The following is a 26431-nucleotide window of genomic DNA, read 5'->3' on the forward strand; positions in this document are numbered from 1 at the left end:
GTAGTTGATGCCAAAACATTGAATGTATTCAAGAGACAGCTGGATATAGCACTTGGGGCAAATGGGATAAAAGGTTACGGGGAAAAAGCAGGACTAGACTATTGAGTTGAACGATCAGCCATGATCGTAATGAATGGCGGAGCAGGCTCGAAGGGCCAAATGGCCTCCTCCAGCTCCTATCTTCTATGTTTTTATAAGCAAGTTTTATGACTTAAGTTATTACATTAGAAACTTATTTTTAAATACTACCTATTCTCAGATTACTGCCAATGCAAGAAGGCATTGAAGGCGTTTTTCAGTTCATTGGTTTTCCTGAGCTAGTCATGCAAGGAACACATTAACATGCAAGCACAGTAGGCAATTAAGAATGTAAATGGTATGTTGGCCTTATTACAAGAAGATCAGAGTACAAGAAGACAATCTTGTTGCTACAGGGAGACACCACACCTGAATACTGTGCAGTTTTGTTCTCCATATCTAAGGAAGGATATACATGTATGGGTGACAGTACAGCAACCATTCACTAAATTGGCTCCAAGGATGAATGCAGTCCTCACAGCCTGAGTAAATTGGGCCAATACTTCCCAAAGTAAAGTCTCAGGATAAAGGGTTGATCATTTAGGACTGAGATACGGAAAAATTTCTTCACTCAGATGGTTGTAAATCTTTGAAATTCGCTACTTCAGAGAATTGTGGATGCCCCATCGTCGAAATATATTTAAGGCTAGGACAGATGGATTTTTGGTCTATCCAGGAATCAAGGAATATGGGAAGCAGGCGGTCAAATGGAGCTGAGACAGATCAACCATGATTGTATCTAATGACAGAGCAGGCTAGAGAGACCGCATGGCTATTCCTATTGCTTATGCTCTTATTTACAGGTGGCCGCGAGTTGATTTTTCTTCTAAACTTATAGTTTGCATGCCTGTACAAAGAGCAAACCATCCTCAACTTTTGACACTAATGCCACCATCTCAAAACTACAATTTCTCAGAGCATCTAAGCCGATGCCTTATTGCAGGATTGAGGGAGTCCGACATTGGTGGAGGCAATGTCTTTCGGATGAGGCGGAAAAACTAAGGTTCTGTTTGCCCTCACAGGTGGATGCAAAAGATCCCATGGCATTATTCAAAAACAAAACCTGGGAATTCACCCACTATCTTGGCCAATGTTTATCCATTAACCAGTACCACATGGTAATTTATGTAATTAGCTGCTTGTTGGACTTTAGTAGCGCAAATTGACTGCCACATTTACTCATTAGTGACTGCACTTCATTGGCTATAAAAAGTATTGGGACACCTCAAGACGGATGAAAAATGCTGTACAAATGCAAATACTTAATCATTATCTAGCAGCTATTAACAGGATTGTCAGAGTTAGATTTCTGAAAGCAGATTATTGGGCCATGATATATACCAGAGGAAACTATCTTACAAAAAGCAAGCACAATGTTATCATGCTTTCAACTGCAACATTATCTAATGAAGCCCTCCCAAAAAAGCTTGTATTCACTCCGAATCAATTTTGGTCAACTCACCCGAATCGTGAGATTTATTGACATTTTACATTGAATACAAATACAAGTACCATATTCATTGGACCATAAGATGCACTGCCTTTGTGGGCAACAGCCACCTAAAATTGCCAACGTCTTTTGAATGTTACTAACAAATATTTCCTTTTAAAATCCTGGTGCGTCTTATGGTCTGGGAAATATTGTGGAATGATACTGCATACATGTGAGCAACAGAAGCTGTGATCTATATTGGTAATCTTTCCCACCCCTTCCAAGGAACTTCCCAATGAGTTCCATTTCAAATTGCACAAGTCAGTGTCCAAGGGACGGGAATAGGAAGCCAATGAGGAAATATTGGACAAATTGAGCATGGAGGAGCTGACATTTTGGGTGAGTTATCACTTGCGATGGTTACAAAGGAAAGGATAGACATTGTGGAAGTGGTCCATGAGATGTACAATATATAGGCTTGAAGCACAGTTTAGGATTAACTAGGATATCAAGGAAACAAACTGCTTGATTCAACAGAAGTTGAGTAGCAGGGAGGAGATGAAGGTGGAGAGGTGGGCATTACTTTTAAGTTGAGGACAAACAGGACGGTATGGATCTTTGCAACATTCATTTGAAGACTATCTAGGTTTACCCATTAATTGACACTGGACAGGTCATCAGATAATACTGATGTGGGCATGGAATCAAGAGTACTGAATGTGGCCAGCACACACAGTAATGCCAACAAGAGGAAATATGTTAATGAGACAGAATGTTTTTAAAAGTACAAAGTGGGGACGCACAGAGGCTATTGCTTTAGAAGTGCTTGTTACACAGGACAGGAGCTATGGAACTAAGCTATGGTTATAGCTATGGAAATCAACCACATAACAGAGGTACCAGACATGTAAACCACAGAAAGGAAATAGGGAGGGATAACACACAAGTTGCATTTGTAACTTTTAACAAGGCAGTCTCAATGACAGACTGCCAGACTGAATGGGAAACAGTGATTAAAGGGATACAAGTAGAGGGTGGGAATACATTGCACATTCCAATCTGAACAACATATGCAACAAATTCAAATTAATAAATCAAATCAAATATGCCTTGATGACAGGAGTAGCTAGATTTCCTTTGGACACCACAAAAGAACATGTCACACAAATATTTCTTCTTGCGAGAAAGCAAAATACTGAAGGTGCTGGAAACCTGAAACAAGAGACTCTCACTTTTCATGATCACCAGATATCTCATTCCATTCACAGCCAAACAGCCACCATTGGAACACTGGAAACACAGCAGCCAATTTGCACACAGCAAACTCCCACAAACAGCAATGTGATGACACCCAGATAATATGTAAAAATGTTACAATGTTGACTGAGTGATAAACATTGGTCAGGACAATGGGGATATCTCTCCTGCCCTCCTTTGAAAAGAGTGCCAGGGATATTATGTACCCGCCCACAGAGGCATTAGAACCTCGATTTAAAGTCCTGTCCAAAAGATGACACTTGCAATAATGCAGTACCCCCTGGGTACTGCATTAGACATGATGTGGAGATGCCGGCGTTGGACTGGGGTAAACACAGTAAGAAGTCTCACAACACCAGGTTAAAGTCCAACAGGTTTATTTGGTAGCAAAAGCCACTAGCTTTTGGAGCGCTGCTCCTTCGTCAGGTAAGTGGGAGTTCTGTTCAAACAGGGCATATAAAGACACAAACTCAATTTACAAAATAATGGTTGGGAATGTGAATCTTTACATGTAATCAAATCTTAAAGGTACAGACAATGAGAGTGTAGAGAGCGTTAAGCACAGGTTAAAGAGATGTGTATTGTCTCCAGACAGGACAGTTAGTGAGATTTTGCAAACCCAGGCAAGTCGTTACAGATAATGTGACATGAACCCAAGATCCCGGTTCAGGCCGTCCTCATGTGTGCGGAACTTGGCTATCAGTCTCTGCTCAGCGGCTCTGCGTTGTCATGTGTCGTGAAGGCCGTCTTGGAGAACGCTTACCCGAAGATCAGAGGCCGAATGCCCGTGACCGCTGAAGTGTTCTTCCTGTGGAAGAGCACACTCTTGCCTGGTGATTGTCGAGCGGTGTTCTCTTCCTGTTGGGGAACACTTCAGCGGTCACGGACATTCGGCCTCTGATCTTCGGGTAAGCGTTCTCCAAGGTGGCCTTTACGACACATGACAACGCAGAGTCACTGAGCAGAAACTGATAGCCAAGTTCCACACACATGAGGACAGCCTCAACCGGGATCTTGGGTTCATGTCACATTATCTGTAACCCCCACGACTTGCCTGGGCTTGCAAAATCTCACTAACTGTCCTGTCTGGAGACAATACACATCTCTTTAACCTGTGCTTAATGCTCTCTCCACTCACATTGTACCTTTAAGACTTGTAAAGATTCGCATTCCAACCATTATTTTGTAAATTGAATTTGTGTCTTTATATGCCCTGTTTGTGAACAGAACTCCTGACGAAGGAGCAGCACTCCAAAAGCTAGTGGATTTTGCTACCAAATAAACCTGTTGGACTTTAACCTGGTGTTGTGAGACTTCTTACTGTACTGCACTAGTCAGCTTGATTTTTGTTCCCTGGAATTAGACTCGAATCTAGAACTTTGTGACTGAAAGGGCAAGTGTGCTACAAACTGAACCACAGCTGATTCAATCAGATGTTCTGATGAAAAATCATCAAACTGAAATGTTTACTTTTTTTTCCACAGATGCCACCCAACCTTGAGTAATTCCAGCATTTTCAATTTTGCTCATGCATAGTCCATAAGTCATCAGCTGTGTGGAATACCACAACAACCCAATATTCACCTCCAGTTAATGTTTCTGGTCAGGTCATTTGTCCTCCTGCATCATTAATTGATCCTATATAAAGTTCCTGCATTAATACCTGAAACATGTTGCATGATCACAGACATACCGCAGATTTCAAGTTTTATTTGATTTTCTATTCTTACAAAGAGAATGAGAAGTCACTTACAACTACCCACTCATGACAAAACCTCATTTTTAATATTTTACTGCAGATTTTTTCCACAATAAAACCTAATCAACTTTTATTTGATCTCACTGAAGATGCTGTGCTTTTATCAGTGTAAATGGATCTGATATTCCATTGCTCCACCCCCAAAACAGATTACAAAAGAGTTACACTACGTTTAAAGTGAAATTATTATTATTTTTAATTCTGCCTTTGCAATTATATATGCCACACTAGTTCGTGCAATGACAACTGAGTGCTTTCACTGTATTCAAATTGTAATTTGTTTATCTAGGATAATATTAGAACATGTCAGCTGGAGGTTGACTGGAAATGAATTGAATCATATTTTCAACAAGACTAAAGTATTTTCTCTGGTTTAAATGAAAAGAATAGTTATCCTCACTTAACCATGCAGGAGGACATTGCCCTGTGTGTGTTATTTTAAAAATATTAAGTAGACATTTTATGTTGGAGCATAAATATATAAATTATCAGTAATAATTGTCAGTCTGGATAAACGGTGTGTCCCATATCAGTAAGTGGAGTTTCAGCCTGCCTGCTATACTGTATACCCTGCCCCAGCTCCCTGAAGCCGGCTCCAGGCCCAGACTAGGCCTCAGGCTCCAATCACTCCTAAACGCACATGGACTCAGGGTCTGAGCCGCCGCCGCCGGTTCCTCTCCACCCACCCCACAGGAATCAAACGCGAGCGCTTCCCGTCCCATCGTTTCCCTCCTTTACCTTCGTCGGAGATATCGTCCACGAAATCCTCCGGGTCGCTGAAGCCTTCCTCGGGCTCCTCCAGCTCCGCCATCTCATCCTCAGCCTCAGCCTCTGCCTCCGCCTCCCGGGCCTCGCCGTCGCTCGTCTCCTTCATTCTCTTCTCGCTCGGCGGCCGGAAAAAGAAAGAGCGAGTTGGCCAGCGAGCCGGGCTTGCGCGAGTCCGGGGGTAGCGTAAACGTGCGCGAGTCCGGGGGCAGCGTGCGCGGGGACCGGGATAAACGTGCGCGTGCGCGGGGACCGGGATAAACGTGCGCATGCGCGACCCCGGGAACCCCCCCACGCACCCTCTCCACAGGGGTCAGGACGGTTGGCCTCTTCCAAATCATCCGGAGGGGCGCATGCCTTCACCTCAAGCCAGAAGTTAGAGTGAAACGATGATTGTCAAACTGCTATCCCTTTCAGATTATCATTATTAAAATATTATTAATATGTGAACATCTGTGCGCGGATTTCTGACTGACAATTGTTGCGGTTGTTGGATATTTGTGCTGGGACTTTCCATCGCTCCCCCTGTTGGGTGAGTTTTAGTCCAGTCGGAGGGAAGCTCGCTCCTCGGTTGTCCCAGTGAAGGAGATGGCGCTGAGTGTGTTGGGTTACTATTCTGGGTAACAAGCTCTCCACTTCAGACAGAAGGTTGTTTTTGTTTTAAAAAATAAAAAATTCCAGTCATTTTGTGGCAGTTATTGTTACGATGGAGCGGGAAACTAGAGTTTATGGCCCCCTCCCCCATAGTAGGACTGGGTACCTCAGGAAAATGTCTGTTTAATCTTGTCTTTCTCTGTAATGGACTTTATTAATATGGAATGGTCGAGATTGTACAGTACAGAAATAGGCAATTAGGCCCAGCTGATCTGTACCAGTGTTTATGCCTCACACCAGCTCCCTTTCTATGCCCTCACCCCAACAGTATATTCTCCTAAAATCTATTCCTTTCTCCCTCATGGGCTTAACCAACTTGCCTTTAAAACCATCCATCCATCCATGCCAATCACCTCAAGTACTCTTTGAACTGAGTTCCCCAGTCTTCCCGCTCTCTGGGTAAGTAAGTTTCTCCTGAATTCCCTATTAGTGACTCTTATTTTTGACAACCCCTTCAAATCTAGAACTTTTCTTTTGATTAAAACTTATCAACGTGAAATGTTAACTGTTTCTCCTTCCACAAATGTCACTAGATCTTCTGAGTATTTCCGGCGTTTTCTGTTTATATTTCAGATTTCCAACATCTGGATATTCCTTTCCTTAATCTGCTTGTCGTCAAAGCTAATTAGCTCTTCCAGTGTGACAGATACATTAGACATCAAAGTAATATATTTTCAATTAGATCTTATTATCTGCAACTAATATTCTTGGTTCCTATTTTTTATTTTACAGAATAGTAGGTGCATATTTGTCTTCTAGAGTCCAATTTAACATTGTAACAAAAACATTTTTGCACATTTTGGGACAAAGATATTCTGAAAAATGGAAGTCTTAAGAGTTATCTTCCTCTGTCTAAATTTGGTGTTAAGATGGCCCATTACAAAACGTTCCGCACACATGAGGACGGCCTAAACCGGGATCTTGGGTTCATGTCACACTATCGGTAACCCCCACAGCTTGCCTCCTGGACTTGCAGAATCTCACTGGCTGTCCTGTCTGGAGACGATACACATCACCTGTGCCTAATGCTCCCTCCAGTCACATTGTCTGTATCTTTAAGACATGATCAGCTGTAAAGATTCGCATTCTAATCAGTGTTCTGTAACTTGATTTTGTGTCTCTGTATGCCCTGTTTGAGAGCAGATATCCACTCCATCTGACGAAGGAGCAGCGCTCCGAAAGCTAATGGCATTTGCTACCAAATAAACCTGTTGGACTTTAACCTGGTGTTGTTAAAACTCTTACTGCCATTACAAAACCACATTGTTCCACCTCAAAATATTGGCAACTTGCATTCCTACCTCGCCCCACAGGAATCTTAATCACTGCCTTCTTCTGAACCTTTGGATATCAATGCTATTTATCTTCAATTTTTTTGCAGTCCCATTCCACCCTATCTGAGGTCTGCTCTCCAGAAATATGCTGAGGCCTGTACCCTCCGTTCCCCTGTTTCTGGGCTACCACTGTGTCCTCATGTTTCTATCCCCTGCTACTCGCCTTGCAATCTCCCTCTTTTTATTCAAATCCTCTTGTAAAACCTATCTCTTTGTCTGGAATTTTGGTCTGTTCATTCCCTCCTCCCAATATCCCTTTTACTTCTCATTGCCTAGCTGTTCAATTTAGAAAGCGCGTGTATAAACTTTGTCTACACTAAGAACATTTGTTTAATGCCTCCTGTTACATTGCCATCTGTTTTTGTTATATATGTACACATTTTGAAAGCTCTGAAATTTAAAAGAAAGACAACTTTTCTGCCAAATATTCTAAATGAATGCATGCATTTCTCCCAATTAATTGGCAGTACCATTATTGGTCTCCCATTGAAACAAATTGTCTATAAATGCTTTCTATTTGGCTGAAGGTATATTTGATTCTTAACTGTTCTCCATCAATAGCCCTCACCATTTTATCAATTTATTTACACAATTCAACAATGAATACAAGTTACAAAAAATTAGAAAATGATACAAATACTCAGAAGGTCTGGCAGCATCTGTGGAAAGAGAAGAAGAGTTAACGATGTTTTAGGTCGATGACACTTTGTCAAAACTGATTCATCGACCTGAAATGTCAAATCTATTTCTGTTTCCACAGTTGGTGCCAGATCTGACGAATATTTCCATGTTTATACCTATCTTGTTGCGTGTCTGGAATACATACATACTTTGATATTTGACAAAATTGATGTGAAGAAATCACCATAATTATAAAAAGATATAAATATTTCACAATATTGAAGAAATAAATATGGATTAAATGGTATTTCACTAATTGTCTTTGAATGTGAGCTTTTGAGAGAATATAACTTCTGCAGTATATGTTAAGCAGGTATGAGCTAACAATTGTAGCGTATTTAAAGCTGTTAGTAATATTTGAGGCATATTTGAAGACTAAAAAGTACAAGGATTTACATTTTCTTTTTCATTTCCCAGAGAATTTCTCATATTGTTGGAGAATGGAAAGCGACTATGTGGAGCTTTTGCCCCGTGTTTGTGCAGTATTAGGAGACAGCAGGCAGTCAGTTGTTGATGATACCTGTTTGGAGAAGCTGCTTGATTGTTTCCAGGCAATAACAAAAGACGGTAACTGTATAATTAGTTTTTTAAAAAAACACAATTAACTCAACCAGCATGGAGTATGAAATTAATCTGATTTCTGTAATTTTCATACAATTTCTTTCCACACACCAAGGTAAATTAGTACTGGAGAATGATGCAGTTTGTGCTTTTAAAGCAATTGTCATCTAGCCTATTGCAGCAATATTTCTTCTATCCCAATGCATCCAAGTCCCCACAGCAGCCATCCTGTAGAATTGCCCCCAAGTGAGGTTTCCAAATTATGATAGACGTGCACCTACGAGGAACTGGGTTAACATTGCAAATTAATGCGAGTTCTGATTATGTTGAGTGAAAGATGGGTGGCACAGTGGTTAGCACTGCTGCCTCACAGCGCCAGGGACCCGGGTTCAATTCCAGCCTCGGTAACTGCCTGTGTGGAGTTTGTACATTCTCCCCGTGTCTGTGTGGGTTTCCTCCGGGTGCTCCAGTTTCCTCCCACAGTCCAAAGACGTGCAGATTAGGTGGATTGGTCATGCTAAATTGACCCTTAGTGGCAGGGGATTGGCAGGGTAAATATGTGGGTTACAGGGATAGGGCCTGGGTGGAATTGTGGTCAGTGTAGACTCGATGGGCCAAATGGCCTTCTTCTGCACTGTGGGGATTCCATGATTGTTTCTGCTTGATCCATTCACCTTCAAGTAACATGTACAGTTCTGAATTGATAATCAGGACATTATTTCCACAGACAAAAGAGCGGCGTGGTGGCACAGTGGTTAGCACTGCTGCCTCACACCGCCAGGGACCGGGGTTCAATTCTGACCTCAGGCCACTGTCTGTGCGGAGTTTGCACGTTCTCCCCGTATCTGCATGGGTTTCCTCTGGGTGCTCCGGTTTCCTTCCACTGTCCAAAGATGTGCAGGAGAGGTGGATTGACCATGCTTGACCTTTAGTGTCAGGGGGATTAAGAAGGTAAATATGTGGGGTTACAGGGATGGGGCCTGTGTGGGATTGTTGTCGGTACAAACTCGATAGGCCAAATGGCCTCCCTCTGCACTGTAGGGATTCTATGAAAAGTGCTCGCTGACAACTTTGGACTTCTGTTAAGTTGATCTATCGTTTCATCTGCCATTCTCATTTATCTGGCTGGCTGCCCTACTTTGGTTTTCTAAGGAATGTCCTTGGCATAATAAATTGTGTCACCACTAGACAGATGGCAGACTCCCCTGTTGGTACAACTGATTTAAAGTAGAGTAACTAACTCATAAGACTACATATTGAGCATGAGCTGAGTCAGTGGCTCACAGCTAGGATAGTGCTAAAATTGGCCTCAGATAGATGGGTATGAATGAAGAAAATGGACAGATCTGACCTCCTGATCATTATCCAACGATTCCTGTTGGAAAGTGAAATTATTGATGTGTCGGCACAGAATTGGGCTTGGCTAAGATGTCCCACTGATTAAATAGCAGGCAGACACCGTGGACATGACCCGCACACTTTGCCAGAGAGCAATCATTATCCTTGAAACTGAATCTTTGCAAGGAGTCAGTGCCTTCAGGAGATGGGGAAATATTGACACAGGCATTAAATAAAGAAGCATTATAAACTATAGTAATAAAATTGGACATTAAATCTATGTAATATTTTACTTATATTTGTTTTTCTTTTCCGGGCTCCCCTCAGAAACCGAATTGTATATTCTTCAGAGGATTCCATGCCTGACAGATATAATTGTAAATATATCCAAGCAGAGGGACCTTAATCCGAGCACCCTCTCCTTCATTATGAGGCTGACTGGACTATTCGCAGCCTCAGAAAACTACTTCTGTAAGTTAGAGGTAAGTAATTAGAAAATAATTAATTTTCAAGTTTTTAACTTCCTTTATTTGATGAGGATTTGCTTGCTTGTGCCCAGTAAGCATGACTGTTAAATTTGGGCAATGATTCACAGTTGCCACAATTAAAATGTTACGGTCAGAAAAACTGCCTTTCTGCACAAATCTAAAGAAAGAAACGCCAAGAAAATATTTGAAATTCAAAATGAAAATGTAAAATGCTGAAGATACAGAGCAGATCTATCTAAGTCTGAGAAGAGACCCACATCCAAAACTGGTGTTCTGTTTCGCCAAGGGTGAATATCTTTTAAAATTTTGACCCTTTTCTCACCTTTCACTTGCTGCCAGACCCACTGTGTAGTTCCAGCATTTTCTGGTTTTGTTCTTTATCTTTTTTTATACGTTGGGTATCTTGAAATGTAATGAACACTCCTATTTTATGTTGATGTGTGATATGTGTAGTGCTACTTAGCCTTAAGCTCATCAAAACTCTGCTGCCAATTACCTAACTCGCACCAAGTCCTGTACTTACTGACAAACATTGGCTCCCAGTTAAGCAACACCTCGGTTTTTAAAATTCTCATCCTTATTTTCAAATCCCTCTGTGGCTTTGTCCCTTCCTTGTTTCTGTAATTCCCTGCAACCCTCAGAGATAGCTGTTTTTTTTTTCAATTCTGGTCTGTTGCCCAAACTCGATTTTTAATCGCTCCACCGTTGACGGCTGCATTTCCAGCTGCCAAGACCCTAAACTCTGTACATCCTATCCTAAACTTCTCTACCTCTGTCCCCCTTTTAAGACACTTCTTTAAAATGTGTCTTTATGGTCAAGCTTTTGATCATCTGCCATATGTGGCAGAGTGTAAAATTTTGTTTGATAATGCCCCTTTGAAGTGCCTCGGAACCTTTTAGGTTAACAGCTCTGTATAACTACAAACTATTGCATGCAGCACAACAGGTTGATAATTCAGCATGACCATGAACTAAGCATTATTGCATCAATAACTTGTAAGTGCTTCTTTTTACTTTGATTAAAGCCACAAGTCATGGTAGTTTTTTACAGAACAGCATCTCCTTTGTGCTCTGTTCACCTGATGTTCTACTGATTTGTATTAACTTGAAATTAAAGGAAGTCGCATTTGAGTAGTGTTCTCCCCATCAGAAGTTTCTCGTACTATGTCAGTTTTTGTGGCGAAGAGATGTTACTTCCAGAAAAAAATATAAGATTAGGATGTGATTTAGTCAGATCCATAAGATTTTTCTTAAATTCATTTATGGGATGTGGACATTGCTGGCAAGGCCAGCATTTCTTGCCCATCCCTAACTTCCCTTGAGAAGATAGTGGTGAGCTGCTTTCTTGATCTGCTTTAGTCCATGTGATGTAGGTACACCCACAGTGCTGTTAAGGATGGAGTTCCAGGATTTTGACCCTGCAACAGTGAAGGCACGGCGATATGTTTCCAAGTCAGGATAATGAGTTGCTTGGAGGAGAACTTCCAACTAGTGGTGTTCCCATGTGTCTGATGCCCTCGTTCTTTTAGATAGCAGTGGTCATGGGTTTGGAAGGTGCTGTCTAAGTTTCTACAGTGCATCTTGTAGATGGTACACACTGTTGCCACTGTGCGTCAGTGGTGGAGGGAGAGAATGTTTGTGGATGGGGTGCCAATCAAACCAGGCTGCTTTGTCCTGGATGGTGTCAAGCTTCTTGAGTGTTCTTGGACCTGCACTCATCCGGGCAGTATTCTGTCACACACTCCTGACTTGTCCCTTGTAGGTGGTGACAGGCTTTGGAGAGTCAGATGGGGAATTAGTCACCACAGGATTTTGACATGCTCTTATAGCCACTGTATTTAATTGGCGAGTCCAGTTCAGTTTCTGGTCATGGTAACCCCCCAGAAAGTTGATACCTGTATCCAATTACAATTTTCTTGGTGATGATTTTTAGTTTTTAAATTTGCTGAAGAAAAATTAGCTGATGGGGAACGGGGGATTGGTCAGTAAAGTAATGACTTTTTATTGTAATTTATTCATCAGAAGTGATGCTACAATTTCAATGCTGTTGTTATTCCAGAATGATGGGATTATGAGCAGTCTGTTTGGGAATCCAACAAGCCTTGGGACAGAAACATGGGAGGAAGCAACTGTACGGTGTGGATGGCTCTTGGGGATCCAAAATATGCTGCAGCATGAAGCTGTGATTCAATTTCTCTGTAAATATGGTAATCACTTAAACTCTCTCAAATCTATTTTTGCAGGCAAATATGCTTTCTGTTAAAGTATGCACTCAATTTCTATTGTAAATGTCTGTTGAGACCACTGAAAAAATTCAGGTGATTGCATAGTGGGTAGTGAAATTTTGAAACTAACAGGAAAAGATGGAATAATAATTCTTTGTGTTCTACCATTTTATTTGATTTATTATTGTCACAGCTATACAGACAAAGCATACCGTTCGTAGAGAAGGAAATGAGAGAGTGTGGAATGTAGTGTTACAGTCATAGTTAGGGTGTAAAGAAAGATCAGCTTAATGCAAGGTAGGTCCATTCAAAAGTCTGATGGCAGCAGGGAAGAAGTTGTTCTTGAGTTGGTTGGCACGTGACCTCAGACTTTTGTATCTTTATCCCGACAGAAAAAGGTGTAAGGGAGTATGTCCGGGGTGCGTGGGATCCTTAATTATGCTGGCTGCTTTGTCGAGGCAGCGGAATGGGAGGCTGGTTTGCGTGATGGATTGGGCTATGTTCACGACCTTTTGTAGTTTCTTGCAGTCTTGGGCAGAGCAGGAACCATACCAAGCTGTGATACAGCCAGAACGAATGCTTTCTATAATGCATCTGTAAAAGTTGGGAGAGTCTTAGCTGACATGCCAAATTTCCTTAGTCTTCTGAGAAAGCAGAGGCATTTTGTATCTGTACAGATTGAGGAGGTTGTACTGAGGGTGAGTAAAGTGCTGTGATTTATTTATTTAATCTGTTTTTCTCGTGGGCTTTTTTCAAGGGTTTAAACTCTGAGGAAGTGGGAGTAGGCTGCAGGGGATTCTGGGAGATTGTGTTTTTTAGTATAAAGGTCACTCTATACAGCGTCGGGAGCGGGCAGTGGAGTGAGTGGGAAGCTGAGTGAAAGCTGTCAAGGCTTTGGCTCACAGGGCTTAGGCGGTAAGGGTGAGGCAGGGTAAGTTATTTTTATCCAAACCTATATAGGATAAGGGTAACTATGAATGATAGGCCAGTTCGGTGCTTCCAGTGTGGGATGTGGGAGTTCCTGGAAACACCTAGCCTCCCGGAGGTTCACATTTGCGCCAGGTGCGTGGAACTGCAGCTCCTGAGGGACCGCGTCACGGAACTGGAGCTGCAGATTGCTGATCTTAGTCTAGTCAGGGAGAATGTGAGAATAATTGACACGAGTTATAAGGTACTAGTTACACCGGGGCATCGGGAGGAAGACACGTGGGTCACAGTTAGGAGGAGTAAAGGTCAGAAGGGTAACGTACCAGAGAGTATTCCAGTGGCTGTCTCTCATAATAGGAAGGGCTCGGCGACAGGTGTGAGAGGGGAGGGGAGTGAGCAATTAGTGGAGGGGTCACCTGTGGTTGTTCCCCTCCAAAACAAGTATATTGTTTTGGATAGTGTGGAGGAGGATGACACAGTGACCAGGTCACTGGCACAGAGTCAGGCTCTGTGGCCCGGAAAGGAAAGAGAGGGGTTAGGAGAGCAATAGTGGTGGGGGATGCGTCGGTTAGAGGCACGGACAGGCGATTTTGTGGGTGTGAACGGGACTCCAGGATGGTAGTCTGCCTACCTGGTGCTGGGGTAATGGATGTCTCCAAGCGGATAGGAGCATCTTAAAAGGGGAAGATAAAGAAACGGATGTCATTGTACACATTGGTGCAAATGACATAGATAGGAAGAGCAGGGGGATCCTACGAGAGCAATTCAGGGAGTTGGGAAACAGACTAAAAAGTAGGGCCTCCAGGGTGGCCATCTCTGGGCTGCTCCCAATGCCTCATGCCAGTGAGGCTAAGAATAGGGAGTTAGTACAATTGAATGCTTGGCTAAAGGACTGGTCCAGGAGGGAGGGCTTCATTTTCCTAGATTAATGGGAAGTTTTCAGGAGAGGATGGCACCTGTACAAGGACGGGTCACAACTAAGTTGGAAGGGCACGAATATCCTGGCTGGGAGTTTTGCTAGTGCAGTTCGGGGGGGTTTAAACTAGTATGGCAGGGGGGTGGGGATCAAAATATTAGGTCTACAAGTGTAGAGGCTGGGGACGAGCTTGGGGCTAGGACAAGGCTGGCAAAGAAGAAGAGCACTCTGGGGGAGGATGACCTCACTGGGCCTGGAGGTCTGGAGTGCTTATACTTCAATGCAAGGAGCATAGCAGGTAAGACAGACGAACTTAGGGCCTTAATGCTCACAAGGAATTTGGATGTGGTTGCGGTGACAGAGACTTGGTTGAAAGAGGGACAGGACTGGCAGCTGAATATTCCGGGGTACAAGTGTTTTAGGCGAGACAGAGGAGGGGCCAAAAGAGGTGGGGGAGTAGCAGTATTAGTTGGAGAGCATATTACAGCGGTGCAGAGGGAGGACAATTCAGAGGGGTCGTGTAACGAGTCACTCTGGGTGGAGCTTAGAAACAGGAAGGGCGCAGTCACTATGTTGGGGGTGTACTACAGGCCCCCCAACAGCGCAAGGGAAGTGAAAGAACGGATATGTCAGGAGATACTGGATAGGTGCAGGAAAAATAGGGTTGTTGTAGTGGGAGACTTCAATTTCCCTGGTATAGACTGGAAATCGCTGAGAGCTGGGACTCTGAATGGGGAGGAATTTGTAAAATGCGTACAGGAGGGTTCTTTGGAACAATATGTAGATAGCCCGACTAGAGAGGGGGCTATACTGGACCTAGTACTGGGGAATGAGCCCGGTCAGGTCTTCAAAGTTTCGGTAGGGGAACATGTGGCAAATAGTGACCACAATTCTGTTAGCTTTAGGATAGTGATGGAAAAGGATGAGTGGTGTCCTAAGGGTAAGGTGTTGGATTGGGGGAAGGCTAACTTTAGTGGGATTAGGCAGAAATTGTCAGCTGTTGATTGGGAGAAGCTGTTTGAGGGTAAATCCACATCTGGCATGTGGGAGTCTTTTAAGGAACAGTTGTTAGGGCTACAGGACAGGCATGTGCCTGTAAAAAAGAAGGATAGGAAGGGTAAGATTCGAGAACCGTAGATAACCAGGGAAATTGAGGGACTGGTCAAAAAGAAAAGAGAGGCGTATGTTAGATCCAGGCAGCTAAAAACGGAGGGAGCTCTGGAGGAATACAAAGAAAGTAGGAAAGAACTCAAACGGGGAATTAGAAGGGCAAAAAGGGGTCACAAAATGTCCTTGGCAGACAGGATTAAGGAGAATCCCAAGGCATTTTATTCATACGTTAGGAACAAAAGGGTTGTCGGAAAAAATCGGACCTCTCAGGGACAAAAGTGGGGAATTATGCTTGGAGCCCAAAGAAGTAGGGGAGATCCTAAATGAATACTTTGCGTCGGTATTCACAAAGGAGAGGGATGTGTTGACTGGGAGTGTCTCGAAGGGGAGTTTTGAACCGTTGGAGAAAATCTCCATTACAAGGGAGGAAGTGTTAGGTTTGTTAGAGAATATAAAGACTGACAAATCCCCAGGGCCTGATGGAATCTATCCAAGGCTGCTCAGGGAGACGAGAGATGAAATCGCTGGGTCTCTGACGCAAATCTTTGTCTCGTCACTGGACACAGGTGAGGTCCCAGAGGATTGGAGGATAGCTAATGTGGTCCCGTTATTTAAGAAGGGTAGGAAGGATAACCCGAGTAATTATAGGCCGGTGAGCTTGACATCCGTGGTGGGGAAGTTGTTGGAGAAGATTCTTAGAGATAGGATGTGTGCGCATTTAGAAAGGAATAAACTCATTAACGATAGTCAGCATGGTTTTGTGAGAGGGAGGTCATGCCTCACTAACCTGGTGGAGTTTTTTGAAGAAGTGACCAAAATGGTTGACGAGGGAAGGGCCATGGATGTCGTCTATATGGACTTCAGTAAAGCGTTTGACAAAGTCCCTCATGGTAGGCTGGTGAAAAAGGTTGGATCTCATGGGATAAAGGGGGAGGTGGCTAGATGGGTGGAGAACTGGCTTGGCACAGAAGACAGAGGGTGGTAGTGGAAGGATCTTTTTCCGGCTGGAGGCCTGTGACTAGTAGTGTTCCGCAGGGCTCTGTATTGGGACCTCTGCTGTTTGTGATTTATATAAACGATCTGGAAGAAGGTGTAACTGGGGTGATCAATAAGTTTGCAGACGACACAAAATTGGCAGGACTTGCAGATAGTGAGGAGCATTGTCAGAGGCTACAGAAGGATATAAATAGGCTGGAAATTTGGGCAAAGAAATGGCAGATGGAGTTCAATCCTGATAAATGCAAAGTGATGCATTTTGGTAGAAATAATGTAGGGAGGAGCTATATGATAAATGGCAGAACCATAAAGGGTGTAGATACGCAGAGGGACCTGGGTGTGCAAGTCCACAGATCCTTGAAGGTGACGTCACAGGTGGAGAAGGTGGTGAAGAAGGCATATGGCATGCTTGCCTTTTTGGACGGGGCATAGAGTATAAAAGTTGGGGTCTGATGTTGCAGATGTATAGAACGTTGGTTCGGCCGCATTTGGAATACTGCGTCCAGTTCTGGTCGCCACACTACCAGAAGGACGTGGAGGCTTTGGAGAGAGTACAGAGGAGGTTTACTAGGATGTTGCCTGGTATGGAGGGGCTTAGTTATGAGGAGAGATTGGGTAAACTGGGGTTGTTCTCCCTGGAAAGATGGAGGATGAGGGGAGACTTAATAGAGGTGTATAAAATTATGAAAGGCATAGATAGGGTGAATGGTGGGAAGCTTTTCCCCAGGTCGGTGGTGACGTTCACGAGGGGTCATAGGTTCAAGGTGAAGGGGGGGAGGTTTAACACAGATATCAGAAGGACGTATTTTACACAGAGGGTGGTGGGGGCCTGGAATGCGCTGCCGGGCAAAGAGGTGGAGGCGGACACACTGGGAACGTTTAAGACTTATCTAAATAGCCATATGAACGGAGTGGGAATGGAGGAATACAAAAGAATGGTCTAGTTTGGACCAGGGAGCGGCACGGGCTTGGAGGGCCGAAGGGCTTGTTCCTGTGCTGTATTGGTCTTTGTTCTTTGTTGCCCCTGTCTATTTCTGGCCACCTTCTGTGCTGTCACTTAGACTGTAAAGTATTACCTATTTTATCTTGTATCACCAATTTATAATCGTTGTCCTTGAATTTTCACAAAGGCTAATTAATTGTGCTTTTGTCAGCATCTTTTTTAAAGTTTGGATCAGGCCTGTGTCATGTTCCTGTCACTGGAAAGGCATCAGAAAATAGTTCTATAAAACCTGAATGGCTGGTTCTATCAAATTTGTCCCATTTTAAATTGTGGATCTGATTTCACATCATTGACGGCAGCAGATTAACAAAACTTGTGCACATACAGGAATGTGAAAGTGCCACATTACAACATTTATGTCTGGCTGTGGGATTTTTCCTTGAAGGCTGAAGAAGGTCTATATTCAGGATAGCAATGGGAAATTGTATTCCTCCACTCTGATTATATAGCACACTTGTCTATCTACAATGTCTGCATTGACACTTCTGCTTCGAGTTACTGGGCAAAACCACCAGATTCAGATTGTTCTTAGTGCCTGCCAGGGCTGTAAAGTTAACCTCAGGTGTTTTCTACTTTCCAGATTTGGGGATGTCACGAGTAGCATTACAATTAGGCAAATAGATCACTAAATTTGCTGACCCATTCCATTTGCTCTAAAAGTTTTCAATACCAGTGAGATGCAACTCATAAATGTTCTTTGTATTTAACGATGGGCAGGATTTTCCGGCCACGCTTGCCCCAAGATCGGAAATTCCTGTCCGAGGTCAATGGACCTTTGCATGGTCCATGTCCCGCCCGCTACGATTCCCGTGGTGGGCAGCGCGGGAAAATTCTGTACTTTTAAAATTAGCACTCTGTTTGAATTTCTACTTTATCAGAAAACTTGCTATATTATCCTGTTTCTAATTCCAACAAAGAATTACATTTACTTTCTTGTTTTGCCAACAGACTGTATTGATGAGATTATACGGCTTCAGAAGGACCCAAGCATATTTGTGGCCTCGACAGCTTGTCAACTTTTAGCAAATATTTTGTCTTTCTCTTTGCAATGCTCTGAACTTGCTTCTTTGGGGAATGGCGGCAAAGTCCAGTTAACTGGCACAGTCACCACTTTGCATTCTGTGCATTGGTCAGATTGTGTTTGTGCAATTACTGCGCACATTGAAGATTTCCTGGGGTCTGATATCACTTCCAATGTCCAGCAGGCTCTGAAACTACTATCCAAGGTCTCTGGAAGCAGCCATCCAGTTGCCATCATATCATTGTGGCCTAGGATAGAAGAAAGTATAAAGTTACTTCTAAAGGGCGACTTGACTGGAATTGGTCAACCCTTAGCCGAGCTTTTCCTGAATATATCCAGGTAAGTCTGGAAGAGCTATTTAATATTTTGGCAACAAAAATAAATCTGGTGAAGCTGTGATTAGCAGAAATTTGCTGTATTTTCTTCCAGAACTAATAAAATTTGTATTTTATATACTGCCTTTAATTTAGTAAAACATTGCAATGCACTTCATCGGAGCATTAGAAATCAAAATTTGATGCTGAACCACATGAGATATTAGGGCAGATGAGAAAAATCATGGTCAAAGAGGTAGGTTTAAGATACGTTATAAAGATGGAGAGAGAGACATGGTGAATTTGTTACATTCCAGTTGGATTGTTTTTTAGGTGGAAAACCTTTGGAAGCAAATGTTTTATTCTTAGGGGGGAAAAGTGGCTTCAACTCACTTGTATGTTTAAGTGCATCTCCTTGGCAAACTATGAAGCAATATTGTGCGCTATAACCTGCCATGATACCACTTAGAACTACCTGAGCATGGGAAGTAAAACACTAGCCAAGTAGTTGAGAGTTAACCAAATGTGTATGGCTGCTGTTCTATATACAATATTTTCTAAATTTATTTTCTAAATCAACCCAAGAGAATGTACTGTGGGAATATTTGAGAGTACCAGTAATAGTCATCTCATTGCTTATTGATAATATCTTAAGAGCAGGAATGGGTGCTTTGGTCGATCAGCAGCATTGGCTCAGTTTTGAGTCAGAAGCTTGTGGGTCCAAGTCCCACTACAGATACTTGTAGACAAAACTCTAGGTTGGTACTCCACTGTTATACTGAGGGAGTGTTGCACTGTTGGAGGCACCATTTTTCAGATGAGTTAAATCAATGCCGCCTTAAGTAAAGGATCTCATGGCTTTCTTTTGAAGAGAAGCAGGGGAGTTACCCTGATTATCCTGGCATTTTATTAATAATTTTACAATTGATGGCAAAAGGAACAGACTATGTAAAAGAATAAACAAGGAGGAGAAAATTACTCACCGCCTTTTACAGATGTAAATCTTGTAACATACAACCTACTGTGAATTCGCCATCATATTTGCAGAATGAAAAGTGAGTGGAGTGAAGTTTCACAATCTTCACAACTGAAACTGCTGCTTAATTGCAATCACATTAATATCCTTGTACTCTGAGAGGATGTTTATCATTGCCAATTGTGTGATCCAGAGGAGGTAGAAAAATAATCAGACTTCCTACCCTTGCCAGTTGGCATCGTGCCTGGATTATCCCACAGTCCTAATCAGGGATAATGCCACACTGATGGGAAAGTAGAAAGGAGACACATAACTATGTGTTATATATTTAAGTAGTTTCATGATTGCTTTATGTGCCAGTCACATGATTTGATGGTGATGTTATTGGTGTGTTTCACAGGCTGCTGTTTAGTTTCTGTTCTGTGCAATACAGAACACATCTCTTTCAATAAACCTGTTGTATGTTATTTTGAATCTACGTGTGCGAACCATGTCATTTTCTTTTTGTTTAAAACCCCAAACATAGTACATTACAAAAAGAAAATTTTACCCCAACCTTGTGGCCAATTTTCTTTTTGTAACTATTAGGAGTTGTGGGTTTTAAGCACAAAGATGTGGTTTGCACGCACGGATTCAAAGTAACACACAACAGGTTTATTGAAAGACTTGTTCTCTGCACTATACAGAATAGAAACTGAAACCAAACAGTAGCCTGTGAAACACCCCAATGACACCACCATCAAATCATGTGACTGGCTTTTAACGCAGTCATGCAGCTACTTAAATATATAACATTATGACATTGTGATTGGTAGAAGGATCTTTTCCTGATGTGTGTGATTTATTTTTTCTAAGCACTGTGTATAGAGTGAAAAAGTATGGTGTTCATTTTATCCTGCAGAGCAGTTCCATGTGATGTACTGGAGCTGAAGATCTGGGATTTACTAAGTCTCTTATTGAGATCACTGAATCAGGCTGAAGCATTGATGTTAGCTTCAGGGATCCTAAAGCTCAAGAACTGGTATGGAAGCGTTTACTTCTGTTACAAATAAATGTATTGTGGAAGAAATTAAATATGTACTGATCAGTGAAAATACCATAATGATTAAAACAAAATAATACAGATGCTAAAAATCTGAAATAAAAACAAAAAATGCTGGATAAACTCAATAAGTCTGTGGAGAGTGAAACAGTTAATGTTTTGGGTCCTTATGACTTTACTTCAGCGCTAAAGAGTAGGAGAAATATGATGGCGTTTATACAGTTAGAGAAGGGGGTGGAGCAAAATAGGTCATTGATAAGAGTGAGCTACGACAAACTGCACAAACATGTTTAGGACACCAGGGGCAATACGGTGGCACAGTGGCCAAATGGCTGCCTTCTACACTGTAGGGATTCTGTGTAGGGATTCTATGATTATATGATATCATTTATGATTTATATGATTACTTCATTTAGAATATTGTAAACAAGCAATTCAGTACACATATTGCCCTTTTTTCAGTTTGTGTCCAAAATGGCATCCATATACAGAGTTCTGGTGTTGGCCTGACCGGACACCATTTTGGTAAAGGCCAAACAAGAGATTTCCACCGGAATTCTACTGTTCCCCCCCCCTCCCGCCACAGGAATCAGAGCAGGCGAGGGGGACAATGGGAATGTCCGTTGACCTCGGACGGGACTTTCCGTTCTTGGGTCGAGCGACGCCGTAAAATCCCATCCTTCCTCCATCTACGTCAAAAGTAGCTGTTAGTTCGCTATCATATGAAGATAAGGGGTCTCAAAACACTGGCTGGAATTTTACCAGCATGCCCACCCCGATTCCGGGGGCGGGCGAGCCTCGGAGAATGGCATTCTCCATTGGCCTCGGGCAGGATCATGCGAATCTTGAGCGGATGTGTTGGTAAAATTCCGCCCACTGTGTCCAGAATTAGATGTGATTCCATGATTGTTCAACATTGGCAAAATAATCCACAATGTGCTAAGAATTACACTGACGACCAATTTAGGATTGTCATTCGAACTTGCAATGTGACGCCTTTGCATATATTGGAAGCTGCATATATCAACAGACAGTGCTATGTTCTTTGCAGACCAACAGAACATGTACACACCTTGCACTTGTTTCAACTAAACAAAATAACTGACAGCCATTCCCCAGGTCAATGTCTTGACCAATCAGAGTCAAGCTGTCTGATTTAAAATTCAAACAATGATTGGCATTTAATTGTCAGTCACCATCAGCTAGTACATCCTCGATGGCAACCTTCACCAATCAGAGTCCATTTGCCAACCAATCAGCACTCTCTTCTCTCAGTATAAATGTTGTTTCCCTTAACATTGGTATTTTCTTGTGAATTGTCCTGATGAGTGCAAGATGATAAACTTCAACAAAAAATATTTTTTCAGCAATATTTTATAAGATTCAATGGTCAAATAAAAGCTGCATCTGGGAGTTTTGGTGCATTAGAGTTGTGTACACAGTGGGAGTAATAATCCGTCAGTGTGACATGCACAGAGTGATGCTTGTGCACTTTGAGAGGCTGCAACTATTATTGCGGCAAGGTCCAGGTATTATTGATTTGATTTATTATTGTCACGTATTGTTATACAGTGAAAAGTATAGTTTCTTGCGTACAGACAAAGCATACCATTCATAGAGTACATAGGGGAGAAGGAAGGGAGAGGGTGCAGGATGTAGTGTGATGGAAGTGGGAAATGTACGTGAGGTCAAATCTGAGAAGACCAGACATGGGTTTGGTGAAAACCATTTGGGGCTGTTTTTAACAAACAACGAGTGACCTAATGGGTTTGCTTAAGGTTCTTGCCCCCACTCCCACACAAGATTTATTTTATATGTACATAATAATAGTTGAAGCAGGTCGTCTGCGCATTGTAGTTGGTATATTGTGTTGTCTCGACTACCATTAGATTGGGAACTAAAGTTTAAAGTTAAAGTTTATTTATTAGTCACAAGTAGGTTTACATTCACACTACAATGAAGCTACTGTGAAAATCCTCGAGTGTTTGTGCAGGTTCCTCATTCATAACTGATAGATTTCCTTAAGAGTAGTCTTCCATACACATGAATGAATCAGGAAATAGTGATAATTTGTTAATGCTATGGACATATTTAATATACTGCACTATGCACTGAATTTATGATTAATGCTAAATGCAAAGCTTTAATTATTTGGATCTGAAATTCAGTTTGTGTTGACTACTTTTCATCAATGTAATTTTTCACACTGAGTCTGCATTTAAAAGAGAATATAAATTTATTTTGAACAAGAGATTTATGGAAATAATCTTGAGTTTTTAAGATTAATGAGAGGTGCAGTATGTTTGAATACTGGTCTTCAGGGACCTGAATTTTTCAGCTTGGGAGAATAAATGGAGTATTTTCTCTTTATGAAGGCTATTCAAGCATATTGCCAACTTAAATTACCTGGGGCAAACAATTTAAGTTAATTTATTGCAATCCATATTTATATATTAAAATTATTCATTTTTAGAAGGCTTAATAAATAAAATCAGCTTTATTATCAAGTGGTGGCTGCTTCCACTCCTTGCAGGGATTTATTTCACTAAGGATGGCATTATTTTTACTTTACGCCCAAACCAGATTTTTAACTCGGCTGATCCACTGTACCACACTTTTCTTTCTTTGACACAAGCATGTGCAATTAAAATTTACTATCACTTTACAAGAAGCGTCTATGTAAATAATAATCTTGAAAATAAAGAGACATTTTGAAATTGTGACAATGTCACACTGGAGTAACTTGGGGAACGTGATTATAATGAATACATGCTCAAAGCGTGGAAAGAGCCCTGGCTGAATAAAGATTGCATTTTAAATATGAGGATTTGAAGTTGGGAAATTATGTTGCAGCTATAGTAAACCTTAGTTAGGCTGCACTTGGGGTATTGTGTGCAGTTCTGACCACCACATTATCAGAAGAACGTGGAAGTGTTGGAGCGAGTGCAAAGAAGGTTCACCAGTGTTGCCTGGTCTCGAGGGTGTTGTCTATGAGGAGAGGTTGAATAAACTAGGATTGTTTTCACTGGAAAGACGGAGGCTGAGGGGAGACCTGATAGAGGTCTTCAAAATTATGCGAGGCATAGACAGGGTGGATAGTGGGAGGCTTTTCCCCAGGGTGGAAGCGGTAATTACAAGGGGGCACAGGTTCAAGGCGAGAGGGGGAAAGTTTATGGGAGATGCGTGGGGGAAGTTTTTCACTCAGAGTGGTGGGTGCCTGGAACATGCTGCCAGAGGATGTGTTGGAAGCAGGCACATTAGCAACATTTAAGAGGCACCTGGATGGCTAGATGAATAGGGAGGAAATAGAGGGACACGGACCGAGTAAGGGCAGAAGTGTTTTTTAGTGAGAGTATCGTGATCGGCACAGGCTTGGAGGGCCGAAGGGCCTGTTCCTGTGCTTCACTTTTTCTTTGTTCTTTGTTCTCTTTGACCACCAATGGATTCTTACATAAAATACCTCATTTTGTTTCTCTGACCATTCATCAGGGAATCCTATTCTGATTAAGCTACCACAAAAATAATGCCCTGTTGTAAAGACATGCCATCAGGTAAATATCCCTTCCCATCAGGAACATATTCCTTAAATTGGTTCCGCTCTACCTTTTAAATAATTTGTTACCAACTGCACAACATTAAATTGGGACATTGTATGAATCATAAAAATTGCTTCCCCAGAGTTACAATGTTATAACCATTGTTGTTACAATACAGATGTATTGCACTTAGGAGAATGGTAGGTTTTTTTCATTAAACACCAGGAACCTTTCAAGATTCCATACAGCCTGAGTATATCTATGACATTGTTAGATAATTTGGAGTCTTTCTTTACATGCTTGGAGGCAACAGGTAAGTGGAACCTTCAGTTATTGGTTCAGCAATCCCTTTGACTGTGTATTTCTTTGTAGTTCGCAGTCACTGACGGTGCAGGCTGCAACAGTGTTGCTTCAACCACTGAATTACATCATTACGGTGACTTCTGTTCAGCCCCAGGAAGGTACAGGTACGTTGCCTAATCTGCCTGTGCAGGAATTGTGTAAATCTATCATCTGAGCGTGGGAATGATTTCAGGGAAGGATTACACTGTATAGATGTAAATGTTACAGTGTTGTAATTAGAACTTTCTAGGCCAAATACTGATTATTAGGTACATTTTTTCGTAGCCACCTTTGAAAGTTATAGAGACTGGGGATAGCAGTAAAATGATTTAAAATGATTTAAGTTGGGGTGAAAAAGGAAGCTAATTCTGTAGCTATGAGGCGGATTGAAAATATTTTTTGAAATAAAGTAATTATAAAGTGGATGGAGTGGAGCACTGTGGGAGACGAATGAGCTGATGAATAAATCCCTTTCCTCTTGCCCACCACAGTTTCCACCCCCAACATACACAAACCCACTTCTCATAGTCCCCATACTTCCCATACTGGGATAACCAGCCGTGGATAACTAAGGAAATAAAGGAGAGTATTAAGTTAAAAACCGATGCGTACAGAGTGGCCAAAACTAGTGGGGAATTAGAATATTGGAAAAGCTTTAAAAAACAACAAAGAACTACTAAGAAAGCGATAAAGAAAGGAAAGATAGATTATGAAACTAAACTAGCACAAAATATAAAAACTGATAGTAAAAGTTTTTACAAATATATAAAAAGGAAAAGAGTAGCTAAAGTAAATGTTGGACCCTTAGAAGATGAGAAGGGGGATTTAATAATGGGAAACGAGGAAATGGCCGAGGCCTTAAACAAGTTTTTTGTGTCGGTCTTCACGGTAGAGGACACAAATAGCTTACCGAAAATTGACGGTCGTGGGACTGTAGGGGGTGAGGTCCTTAAAAGGATTACTATTACTAAAGAGGTAGTGCTTGGTAGGCGAAAGGGACTAAAGGTAGACAAGTCCCCGGGCCCGGATGGAATGCAGTTTAGAACAGAGTTGAGGAGGAACTTCTTCTCTCAGAGGGTAGTGAATCTCTGGAATTCTCTGCCCATTGAAGCAGTGGAGGCTACCTCGTTAAATATGTTTAAGTCACAGGTAGATAGATTTCTGATCAATAAGGGAATTAAGGTTTATGGGGAGCGGGCGGGTAAGTGGAACTAAACCACTATCAGATCAGCCATGACCTTATTGAATGGCGGGGCAGGCTCGAGGGGCTAGATGGCCTACTCCTGCTCCTATTTCTTATGTTCTTATACTTGAAGTTTTATTAATCCAGAGGTGTACCATTTTGGGGTCCATTCATACCAGATGTTAGCCATTGGGCTTGATCCAATTACAAACAGATTGATGGCCTTCCTAAGAGTTGACCTTGACCAGACATCTAACGCAGAAATATTTTATGCTGATAGTCGGTTTTGCTTAAAGAATCATGGTATGCTCGATGGGTTGGAGAGAATTTACAACAGAATACTCCTGACTGATGTCATCTGAAGAACTGTTTGTTGGAACTCCTGATGCATTGACTCCACATACGTTGAGAGCAGGGGAGAATTATATATGGGAAACCTGTAAGTACAGGTTTTCTATGTTTCTGTGGACATGGCCCTTGCGGCTAAAGTGAT

The 26431-nt window shown here is 42.0% G+C and overlaps 2 protein-coding genes across 5 annotated transcripts in view; one reads left to right on the top strand and one right to left on the bottom strand.

Moving 5' to 3' along the window:
- eif3ba (eukaryotic translation initiation factor 3, subunit Ba) overlaps nucleotides 1-5483 on the bottom strand; it is a 37853-nt gene extending 32370 nt beyond the window's left edge. Inside the window, exon 1 of the mRNA XM_078240080.1 lies at nucleotides 5265-5483. Coding sequence (XP_078096206.1) covers nucleotides 5265-5400 — 136 coding nt within the window. The 5' untranslated portion in view covers nucleotides 5401-5483. The remainder of the gene's footprint in view (nucleotides 1-5264) is intronic.
- Nucleotides 5484-5832: 349 nt separating this feature from the next.
- Nucleotides 5833-26431, top strand: part of brat1 (BRCA1-associated ATM activator 1) — a 37812-nt gene continuing 17213 nt past the window's right edge. Inside the window, exons 1-7 of one of the 4 annotated variants that reach the window (XM_078240076.1) lie at nucleotides 5833-6344; nucleotides 8378-8527; nucleotides 10187-10341; nucleotides 12407-12554; nucleotides 18473-18884; nucleotides 20737-20856; nucleotides 24786-24880. In XM_078240076.1, coding sequence (XP_078096202.1) covers nucleotides 8401-8527; nucleotides 10187-10341; nucleotides 12407-12554; nucleotides 18473-18884; nucleotides 20737-20856; nucleotides 24786-24880 — 1057 coding nt within the window. In that variant the 5' untranslated portion in view covers nucleotides 5833-6344; nucleotides 8378-8400. Of the gene's footprint in view, nucleotides 6345-6553; nucleotides 6609-8377; nucleotides 8528-10186; nucleotides 10342-12406; nucleotides 12555-18472; nucleotides 18885-20736; nucleotides 20857-24785; nucleotides 24881-26431 lie in introns of those variants that run through there. The other 3 variants (XM_078240078.1, XM_078240077.1, XM_078240079.1) reach the window with 3 other exon arrangements.

This window comes from Mustelus asterias, chromosome 23, assembly GCF_964213995.1.
Source record: "Mustelus asterias chromosome 23, sMusAst1.hap1.1, whole genome shotgun sequence".
Taxonomy (NCBI): Eukaryota; Metazoa; Chordata; class Chondrichthyes; order Carcharhiniformes; family Triakidae; genus Mustelus; species Mustelus asterias.